This window comes from Echinops telfairi, unplaced genomic scaffold (assembly GCF_000313985.2).
Source record: "Echinops telfairi isolate 266 unplaced genomic scaffold, ASM31398v2 ScPeMD7_9;HRSCAF=40, whole genome shotgun sequence".
Taxonomy (NCBI): Eukaryota; Metazoa; Chordata; class Mammalia; order Afrosoricida; family Tenrecidae; genus Echinops; species Echinops telfairi.
Genome location: NW_022103906.1, coordinates 24,029,205 through 24,040,919, shown reverse-complemented (window position 1 = coordinate 24,040,919; position 11,715 = coordinate 24,029,205). Strand labels below are relative to the sequence as shown.

General features: G+C 42.4%; 1 protein-coding gene across 2 annotated transcripts in view; it reads left to right on the top strand.

Annotated features, from left to right (window-relative positions):
* The first annotated feature begins 6 nt into the window (after positions 1-6).
* Positions 7-11,715, top strand: part of XPO7 (exportin 7) — a 101,600-nt gene continuing 89,891 nt past the window's right edge. For both annotated transcript variants that reach the window (XM_004707580.4, XM_045286665.1), the window contains exon 1: positions 7-27. In XM_004707580.4, coding sequence (XP_004707637.2) covers positions 10-27 — 18 coding nt within the window. In that variant the 5' untranslated portion in view covers positions 7-9. The remainder of the gene's footprint in view (positions 28-11,715) is intronic.

Sequence of the window (11,715 nt, the reverse complement as noted above, 5' to 3'; positions counted from 1 at the left end):
TGGAGCAAAATGGCGGATCATGTGCAGGTGAGAGGAGCCGCGGGGGGGAGGGGGCGGCCATGGAGAGTGGGGAGTTGGGGGCGCACGCACCCCGGAGGGCTCGAGCGGACGCAGAACTCGCAAGGCCCGCGCCGCCGTCACTCGGGGCTCCCGGAGCCGCCGCCCGTCCCGGAGCTCGGGGGCCTTTCCCGCCTCCCGGGCCGGGGGCCTCCTCCATCCCCTCCCACCCGGTCCCACGCCTCTCGCGGGAGGGTGAAGGGGCAGGTATCGGCGCCCTGGCGCACACCGCGACAACGCTTATCAGTCTGTGCCTTTCCGCTGGGAAGGAGGCCTCTCCTAGGTCCTCACTGTCCCCCAAACAGGAAAGCGAGGGGAGACCCTTTTGCTGACTGTCCTGCGGGCGATGTGGGGGGGAGGGGCGGGGGTGTTCCCCATTACCCCGTCCCAAAGCACAACAAAAAGAAAACCTCACCAAGATAAAACCTCGCTCTCCAGAGTCTTTCCCGCCGCCCACCCCTTCGGGTCCCGAATACAAGGACCCCACCCCCCCCAAACACACACCCATTAACCTTCTTCCCCTCCCATGGATACGCCCGTCGCGCCTTCATTCCAAATCTGCAGCTTAATGGGCTGAGCTGCCCAATCCTCCAAAATGGGTGCTCGGGCCTTGGCTTGTCGCCTCCACCCCCGCACCCCCCAACCTTCCCCCAACCCACAGTGAGCGCCCATACCTCCAGTGAAACTCTGGGTGGAAGGGGTGTGTGTCTGAAGTGAAGGCTGCCACGTGAGGTGTGGATGTTGCCCCGAGGGTCGTCCTCAGGCCCCAGAGCTTGCCCCGGCTGTGCTTTCGGCCCAGGCCACTTTTCTTCAAAGACACCCATAGCAGGCCCTCCAGACACAGTGGGGGTCCAATCAACCCTGGTAGCCGCTGGAGAAGTGCAGGGTTATTCTTGCAAACTAGATAAAAGTTTGTCCTCGCTAGGCCTTACAACTGACATTTTTATGACCGTTGCAGATTCATGATCCCGCACCTTCAGATTTTCTAGATAACTACACAGATTTTTTTGTGGGAAGTGGAGCAGTTTAAGTTTAAGAAGTGTTACTTTGTAACAAAATAGCGTTGTTTTCGCAGAAAAGGATGTTTTTATAACCCATATGTGGTTTGCCTGCGACTGGACTGATGTGAATTTTACCAGTTCCTTTGATTAAGCATGTAGACTCTTCATGTAGACTCTAAACAAAAGATGTAATTTTCAGGCCATGGCTCAGTAAAGTAGATCTCTAGTACAGAGGGAAGTTATCTCACTGGGACAGAATTATCTCAAGAAGTGTTGCCAATGATGGAGTAACACAAGATTTGTATTTTCAAGCATTGCCTAATTCAGAAGTCGCAGTAAATTTTGATATATGGTAAAGTAATAATAACATAGCATCTTGAGTTTCATTGCAGCCTCTTCTAAAAAGTGTGGAGAATTTTATGTGGTGTCCCCCTCCCCACCCACTCCCATCTTCAATCTTAAGGCAGTGGTTAGGTCATTTTAAGGGAATAAACCAGCACACCCGACTGATGAGGGATTTGCTTAAGGTAAGGCTAAGTGATCATATAAGGAGCCCAGGTGGCACTGTGGGTTAGGCGTTGGGCTGCTAACCACAAGGTGGGTAGTTCAAACCACCAGCCACTCTACAGGAGAAAGATGTCTGAAATCTTATATAGGGTCACTGTAAGTCGTAAGCAGGCAGTAGGTAAGTGGACCAGAGTCTTTTGTCTTTGGGTCCAGTGTCTTTATCTACAAATAGGTGGTGCTTGAGAACATTCCAGAGCCTTCTTTGATAGCCATCCGGAAAGATGTTTTAAAAATCAGAGGTCAGAATACTTTTATGAATATATGAACTATTCTATCTTCTGGTTTGGGGGTTTGTTTGTTTTCAAAGAATCTCTTAATGTCATTTCCCCCACAGTTTGAACCAAAATGATTGTTACCCCTAGTCAGAGGAAAGTCAGAGAAGCATTGAACCTGTCTTCACAGCAGTTTTGAATCAAAGGCACGCCCTTCTTTTTAGTAAGGTGATGATTTTTCTCCCACCCACTCAATAGTCAGTCTACCTGAGTAAGGGTTTATTAACTGAAACAGCAACATGCATGCCATTGTTTTTATTTTGACCGTTTGCTTTCAAGCACAGTACTATGTTGCTCTGAAGGAATGGTCTTCATGTCAACAGGGCAGTTTGAGTGGTTGTACCCCTTCCCCCTTTGGACAAATGAGGCTTAGTGGTTTCCTCTGTTAACTTACTAAAAGTTACTAACAGATTTTAAGGCAGCGGTTCTCAATCAGTGGGTCGAGACCCCTTTGGGGGTCAAACGACCCTTTCACAGGGGTCGCCCGATGCATAGCAGTTCCAAAATTAAAGCTATGAAGTAGCAATGAAAGTAATTTTATAGTTGGGGGGGTCACCACAACATGAGGAACTGTATTAAAGGGTCGTGGCATTAGGAAGGTTGAGAACCACTGCTTTAAGGTGAGGAAAAAGATTTATACTCAGGATGAAATAATTAAATGAAATGATTAATGACAGGGACATGCATTGAAGTGGAATACTTTTCTAAACACTGTTGGAGCATGTAGTTCATAAAGGTGTCTATTACAGACTCAGGGCAGTGATTATTTGAAAGTTGCATATGTGGTACTAAATAATTGAGTCATTATACATCTAGTTTCTGTGAACTACACGGTGAGCAATTGTTTTTTTATTGGCATCAAGCACAGGCCTTCCTTATGATTCTCTGTTGTCTTGTGGTAAAGTTCTGGGCATCTTTTCTGTGGATATGTGTTTTATAGAATATTTCCAAGTGCCATAAAAATTTCATATTGTAAAAACTAAAATACTTGATCTTTTAGCTCAATCACAATCAAATATTTTCAGAAGAGTGGTGTTAAGCAACTCCTTGATATGAAAGGTTTTTTTATTCTTGATTTTTAGGTAACTTGAACTCCCAAGGTGCCCAGGTAGAACTTTTGCTAACCAAGAAGGCTGGTGGTACAAACCCACTAGCTGACTTTTAGGAAGAAGATGTGCGGTCTGCTTCAGTAAAGATTCCAGCCTGAGAAACCACCTGGGGCAATCTTGCTCTGTCATATAGGGTCTCTGCAGTAGAATCAACTCAAAGGCAGTGGGTTTGGGGTTGGTTGTCTAGCTCCCGTAGATCCCTGTGGCTCATTGGTTAAGAATCTGGCTGCTTACTAAAAAGTTGGTGGTTCAAACCCTCCAGCTGTTCTCAGTCTGTTTCTATAAAAATTACAATCTTAGAAACCACAGAGTAATTTGTTCTGTCACAGGATCCCTGTGAGTTGAATTTAGCTTCAGTCCCCTCTACACACACACACGCCAACCTGCATATCAACTGAGGCACCTAATATTACCTCAAAAATGTCATTAAAAATGTGCTGAAAAACTTGACTTAAACATGAGTACATACGGTGTGTATATATCTACATTTTTTAAGTGAAAATAATGACAGTCATCTTTAATTGCTAGCCAGTTAGTAAAAGGTAAGACTACTACTGTCAGTGTGCAGTAACGAAAAAGATGAAGAAAGATCTGATGGCAACTTTACTGGTGCGAGTTCGTGCCCAGTAAGAGGAAAGGAAACGTATATAAATGAAGAGTAGTTCAGTTTCTCTGTCAGATTTCGTGTGCGGTTGGGTTGGCCTTACTTGTGCAAATTTTGAAACTTAATGGGTTCTATATTATGACTGTAACAACCAAAAACACGGTTTCCAAAGTAGTCCAATTTTGTTTTAGATTTCAGAGACAGTGATTAAATATTGATTGCCAGTGTCACTCTAGGGAATCACAAAGAATCATCGCAACTAACAAGTTAAAAATTAACAGAGTTTAACCTGATTTGTAACAAAAAATTGATCGTCGTTCTGCTTTTAAAAATATGTAAAGGAGCTGACACCAGGGGCTCAAGTGGAAAGCGTGTGTCGTAAGAATGATGAAGTCAACATATGTACTAACGTGCTGGACACAGATGACGTATGTACAGATTGCGATGAGTTGTATGAGCCCCTAGTAAAATGATTATTTAATTAAAACAATATGTAAAGGAGTGATTAGAGCTGTGGGTAGCCCGTTTGAGAAGGGAGTTCTGTATAACTTCTGATAATTTTAAATAGAAAAAGCAGTCACCTTTGTAAGTGGTCTTCAGTTGAACTTGTACCAGAAAGCTTAATGGGTAGAAAGCCCTTTGCCTCACTGAGCAGCACTGCAGAGGAGTCTGAAAAGACAGGCATTGCTGAAGTGTCTGATTCTGATGTTCAGTTGGGGCAGCATTTCAGAACTACCAGCCTGGATACAAGAACAAATCACAAATACTGAGACTGATTTCAAAATGCTCGATTATATAATACTGAACTTGGAATCACTGCCTGCCTTCACCCACTTGCCATATCCCTTTTTTGGAGTTCTACAGATCATTTCTCATGTTAAAGTAATATATTTACAGTTACTTGATAACTGATATTAGTGGCTTTCCTTGTGAGAAAAGCCTTTAGGAAAATTAAGGGATTTATAAATGCATGCAAGGCGCCCTGCTGGTGCTGTGAGTTAAGCATTAGTCTGCTACCCAAAAGGTAGTTGATTCAAGCTCACCAGTTGCTTTGCCTAAGAAAGATGAAGATGTCTGCTCATAAAGATTTACAGTCTCAGAAACCCTGAAGTTTTCTATTCTATAGATGGCCACCAGCTAGAATCAACAGCAGTGAATTGTGTTGTGTTAGATACCATACAATACCTTTCAAATATTTATGGAATAAAACGGTATATACACTAATGGAATAATCTCATTTAAATGGAGGTCATAGAAAGAAGCACTCAGTTCTGTATCTGACAGAGTAATTAGCTTACATTTGATCTAGAGATTGATGTTCATAATCACCAGCTGTATTTTCTTTTTTCTTGGTTGGATTTTGAAAGCAATATTGTACCACAGCCTTATGAAAGGGAAGGTTGCCAATTTAAACCAATAAGCTAATGTCTCTGTAGGTATAACTACAGAGGCTATTTTGGATAGCCTCAGTATATGGAAGGGAGGTAATGTTTAGAAATTACATCATTTTAAACAAAATGTTTGCATAATGTAAAGGTGTCAGTTTTGTATTGAGTGGTTAATGATTTTTTTAAATGGATTATTGAAATTTATATTTACAGAAGGGTGCAAAAATCATACATGTTGATAAATTTTTGCAAACTGAATACTCTTTTGTAACCATTACCTAGGTCAAGAACATTATCAGTATCCAAAATCTCTCAGACCCCCACACTGTGCTTACCCACCCCACCCCCCATATGCATGTACTAATCTGTCAACTCACTTTTAAATATGTTTTTAGACTTCAGGCTAACGAAGGCCTAGTTTTAAGACATTGAGCTTAAATGCCAAGGGGACAGATAATACAGAGCAATGATTCAGCACTGCTTTGAGATCATTTTTACTTTTGTGTGATGCTGTTCCTCAGAGGAATAAAGTATCCTACGTAAGATTTTGCTTACAATTTTCAGCCATTCATGAACGTTAAATTTAGAAGTTAAAGATACTTTCTTTTTTGAGGGGGGTACATTCTTATTTACACCAAATACTCATAGCATTTTATTGAAAAACTGACCCACTTCTCTTTTGACTCATTTGAAAGACTGATTCAAAGTCACATATGTGCTCCCGGAAAGTTGCATGCAGAGTGAGGTCTTAATTACAGTCTGGAGGATGTTTAGTATTGGCTATTAAGCTTCTACTAATGTGCTGTGCAAAGCATCCCTGGTGGCAGTGTGGGTTAGGCATTAGGCTGCTAACTGCAAGGCTGATAGTTCAAACCTACCACTTGTTCCATAGGAGGAAAATGTTCCTGTAAAGATTCACAGTTTCATAGGGGCCCTATGGAGCCAGGTGGCGTAATGGTTATGCGTGGGGTTGTTAGCTGCAAAGTCGGCAGTTAGAGCCACCAGCCCCTCCGTGGGAGCAAGATGGACTTTGCACTCCTGTATACAGTCTCAGAAACAGTGGGCAGTTCTACCCCATCCTGAAGAGTCACCATTAGTTGGCATTGACAGCAGTGAGTTTGAGGGCCCCTGTGCGTTCGGATTGACTTGATGACAGTGGGTTTGAGGGTTTGGGGACTGCTGTTCAAGGAGCCCTGATAGTAGGGTGGCAGGGTAATCCACTGCTAACCGGACCTCGCCAGAGGTCTGTCCAAGAAGAGACTAGGTCATCTGCTCGCATAAAGATGTCAGCATCGGGGAAAACCCTATCCTGCCTTGTAGGAATTGACTCGAAAACATCTAGCTACAGGATTCTGTGCTTTGAGCTGTGCAGACAGACACCTGGAAGGTAGTACCAGTATGCTTGAGTAGCCTGGCAAGTCTGAGTTACTGAGTTGTGAATGTGTAATCAGACTGGTTTTGTCAACCTATACCTGGATGGGGTCTATTATTACTCTTATTCCTGCCTTGACGGATAATAGTTGTCTCACATGTGTATTGACTCACTACGGCAGGAAATATCAAAAGCTTAAGGAAAGAAGACCAGTTGCTATCAAACGGACTCCCAATCCTGCTGGTGCATGGGTGTCAGTGGAACTGCCCTCCCTGGCATTTCCAGTGGCTGATGTGTTTGGATGGGCTCACACTAGCGCTTTTCTCCCAAGGTGCTTCTCAGTGGGCTTGAACCTTCACTCTGGGTTAGCAGCCAACACTGCTAACCAGATGTAACACCAGGGAAGGAGAAAAGCTAAAAATCTGGGCCTTGATTGTGTCTAATATTTTCTTTCTTGGCGCTCGAGTGCTTTTCACACCTATTACCATTAAGTAGAAAGGAGGTGCTTGAGAGAGGAAGAATTGGGAACTTCATACTAACAATTATTGGACTTTCAGCTGCTTGCTATTTTACATGATCTCATTTAATGCTCACAGCAGCTCTGTGTGGGTGCTATTACAGAGATGTGATAGTGATATATTTTGCTTGGAAGGGGCTTATTAAAGGACTAACTGTTGGAGATTTAGACGGTGATTGTGGTGGTGGTTAATTGTAAATTTACTGGAGTCTGACCTTAGTTGGGGATAACATTTATTGAGTATCTGTTATATGCCAGGCATTCTGCTAATCCCATTAATAAGTGTTCTCTCACATAATTGGGCAACTCCTGTAGTCTTAAACCCAGATTCCCTCTTCTGAAAGACAGGGAGGCTGTGATCTTTAAGACTCTTTCAGCATTCTGTCTGGAATTTCCAAGTGGCATCTTTACCATTCTCCGCCAAATGCATCATCTTGTTGTCAATTCATATACACATATTTATAGAATTTCTTAAAATATTTATACTCCTAATAGTATTTCATTTTACAGACTAAATATGCCTTCCTACACACACCCACCCTCAGTTTCCTCAACACACGTGTTTGGTTTTTTCTCTCCAGGATATAATAATCTTATAGCACACCTCAAAATAATTAGAGGTCTATTGGCTAGGTAATGTACAGTAAAAGACCTTCCTATGGGACAGAAAGATAGACATAGTTATCAATCAAATGTTGATGCCAGTAGATGGAGAAATAATTCTCACAAACTTCTAATTTCAAACTCTTTTGGGGAAAGACTAGTTGGATGAAAATGAATCAAAATGTTATCCTGTAAATACCTCTGAAAACAAAGATATTAATAAAATATTCCTTGTGCTGCTTAAGGGAGGCATATAACTAGAGGTGTGGTGGCCTTTTTATTTTTAAATGTATGAACTGATATTAGACAAATATGCTGATCTCAGTTGTCCTCTGTGTGATAAGGAATTTTGATACTGGAATTGAGCAATCTTAGAAACAGAATTGAAAGTTATACCACACATTTGCCCTAAGGTTTTAATTGGTTGTACAATTCAAAAGGATGTCTTTAAGACTGAGAGCAGCGCTTTCTTAGAATTTTTTCTAATTCTATTTAGAAGTTTTCAGTTGTATCATGAGTGGGCAAAAATCACATCGAAGCTCAAGTTTTTAACCTAATTCACCTCCACTGACTTCTGAATTTTGTGCTTTATTTCTCTAACCCAAAAGGACATTATCCTAATGTGCATTGTGACATTATTTTGATTCTAGAAACTGCTCTGAAAGGAAGCCAGTCCGTATTTCACACATCTGCGAGTTGAGGAGGCCTGGTGGCACGTTGGACTAACGGAATGGTCGGTGCTTTGGGCCCACCAGCCACACGTGGGAGAAAGATGAGGCAGTCTCCTTCCTTTTAGATTCACAACCTCAGAGACCCTGCGGGGCATATCTGTCTACTCTGCCCTGTAGGGTCCTTATGTTTCAGAATGGACTTTGACAGCTGTGAGGTTTTTGTTGGTATACAGAGTTGAAACAGTTGATCCTAAGGTTGCCCAATTTGCAGCCCAAATTACTTAAAGACGGTAGTTGGTTTTTTTTCTTTAGGGGGTAATATTTTTATCATCAACTTGTCATTGACCCATCTGAGAATTCCCTCTGAGATCTTGTTTATTTAAAAAAAAAAAAACTAGCCTGAGACATATCTAAGAGTTGAAAAGAACAAATACATGTTTGAGAAATTGGTTCTTATTTTCTTATTCTTACTCATTTGAATTGATGATGTTACTGTTCCAGAGCTGAGCAAGGCTCTTCTGACCTTCCTAAACCCTGTAACAATTTTAGGCACATTGAACCTAAGAAACAGTTCCTTATTTAAAATAAGGGCATAAGGACATGACCCCAAACTTGTTACACATGAGAGCTTTGTTACAGGTATAAAAGATTGTATACTACTAATATTTGGAATTAGACGTTTTAGTTCCACTTTATGGACATGTTCTTCCTATACAGAAAGCACCAGCCAGACTTTGAAACGGGAAAATCAGAATCTTATGAGCAGGAACGTTTTCCATTGACAGATTTCCTAAACCTGGAAATCTGCAGTTACAGACTTGACTCAGGTTTCTGTGATGTGACCTAGAGCACGTTTCCTGTAAGCACTGACAGTGGGACGTTCCAAACCCCCCTTCTCAATCAGCCCTTCTAAAAACGGACACTTATTTTCATAGATAATTGCTATTGGGCACATCTGATGTCAGTGGGATGAAGTCTATTTTTAATCAACTTAAAGATATAAGGAAGCTTTTTTAAAAATTCATGGAAAATGGAATGAAACGGTAATCGAATGTTTCCCAAACTTTTTTTTTCCCCAAGAACTTTTGAAGCCCCCTCGTACAATAGATCCCTGGGTTGTGAAGGTCTGACTTACAGGACAACGCGTACTAGTTCTTTAATGATATGAGTGTACCTTCACTTTGAACCACCACTAGAACCAAGCCCCTTCACAACAAATTCTTCATCACAGCCATATTGACTGTCTGCACTACAGCTTTTGCATCATTAAGAAGGCTTTGAGGCTCGCACAAGAAACAAAACAAAACCTGCCTTGATTCCAACTCACAGTAACCTTAGGACAGTAGAACTGCCCTACAGAGTTTCCAAAGCTGGAAATCTGTACGGACGCTGCCACATCTTTCTCCCACACGAGGGGCTAGTGGGATAGAACTGCTACCCTCCTGACTAGCAGCCAAGCACTTTAAACATTGTGCCACAAGTGCTCCTCCTTGCTCTAAAATAAGGCTAAATAAAAACTACGCACCTGTTCCAACTTACTTACTGGTGCGACTTACTTCATGAGAATCTTGTGGGAACCTGAAGACTGGGATGTGATAAGCTGCATCCATTTAAAGAAGTGTCCTTCTGACCCTTCACAGCCTAGCCCTCCTCCACCTAGGCAATCCTTATATAGAGATTTTCTAGCACTGTGTTAGTGTGCATTTTCCATAATTGTAAAGAATGGACTTCTGTGTATTCTTTTGTTTCTGACTTTCATACCGCACGGTGAGAGATTGGTCAGTGGTGTTGGATTGTATCAGTAGTTGGTTACCTTTTTTTTTTAAAACTCTTTTCTATTTCTATATTTATTTATTTTAAATACTTTTATTGGGGGCTCTTACATCTCTTATCACAATCCATACATTCCTCCAGTATGCAAGCACATTTGCACATATGCCGCCATCATCGTTTTCAAAGCATTCTCTATTCCCACTTGAGCCCCTGTTAGCCGCTCCCCATTTCTTCCCCCTCTCTCCCCTGCCCACCCTCGAGGCCTCACGTACCCTTGGTAAGTTATAGATTATTTTTTCCATATCTTGCATCGTCCTCCATTGCCCCTCACCCACTTTTCCATTGTTTCTCCCCCTGGGAGCGGGTTCTAGGTTGATCCTTTTGATCGGTTCCCACTTTCACCTCCCACCCCCCCCAATCCTCCTGGTATCTCTACTCTCCTTGTTGGCCCTGAGGGGTTTATCTATCCTGGATTCCCTGTGTTTCAGACTGTTATCTGTAGCAGTGTACATGTGCTGGTCTAATCTGATTTGTAAGGTAGAATTGAGGTCATGGTAGTGGGGTGAAGGAAGCACCAAAGAACTAGAGTAAAGTTGTGTGTTTCATCAGTGCTATACTGCATCCTGACTGGCCTCCTCTCTTCCCTGTGACCCCTCTGTGAGGGGATGTCCGATTGTCCTCAGATGGGCAATGAGGGGATGTCCAGTTGTCTCCACTCCATGCCCTCCCCACCCCCATTCACCTTGGGTATGGTTTTGTTCTGGGTCTTATATACCCGATACCTGATCCCATCGAAACCTCATAATCACACAGGCTGGTGTGCTTCCTCCATGTGGGTTTGTTGCTTCTCAGCTAGATGGACGCTTGTTTATCTTCAAGCCTTTAAGACCCCAGACACTTTATCTTTTGATGGCTGGGCACCATCAGCTTTCTTCACCACATTTGCTTATGCACCCATTTTGTCTTCAGCAATCATGTTGGGAAGGTGAGCATCACAGAATGCCTGATTGTTAGTACAAACTGTTCTTGTGTTAAGGGAGTACTTGAATTGAGGCCCAATGTCCATCTGCAACCTTAATTCTTAACATATAGATATGAATACATAGTTCTATTCCCAGTTGGTTACTTTTTATTGCTGAGTAATAATCCATTGTGTAGATCTCTTTGCTTGTTGATGAGTTTCGGTCATTGTGAAGAAGTTCTTCAATATTGACGTACAAGTGTGTGTGCACGTATTTTCATTTCTCCTAAGTGTTTAGGAACAGAAGGTCTGGACTGTCAGCAGTATGTGAGTTGCAGCTGCTCTGCAGCTTCACCAGCACTTGGTATGACCATTCATTGGTCATTTTAATGTGTGTGGTAATCTCAGGAGCCCTGGTGGCATAGGGGTTACACCTTGGGCTGATAACTATAAAGTTAGCTCAAAACTGCCATTCACTCCATGAGAGAAAGATGAGATTTTCTACTCCTGTGAAGAGTTACAGTCTTGGAAGCCTACTGGGGCAGTTCTTCCCAGCCCTGTAGGGTCGCTTTGAGTCGGAAACGACTTCAGTGACAGCACAATCTCATTGTGGCATTTATTTTCATGTCTCTGAAGGTGAACGTGGGTGAGCATCTTTTTATGTGCTTGTTGGAATATCTCAGATATGCAAGCCGGGCTGGTGGTTTTACTCTCCAGGCTGTGTTTGAATGGTCCTCAGACTAGGAATTTTAAGAGATTAAAGATTTCTGTGTCTTTAATTATAAAGTTAGATCAGAGTCCCACACATTCATTTATGCAA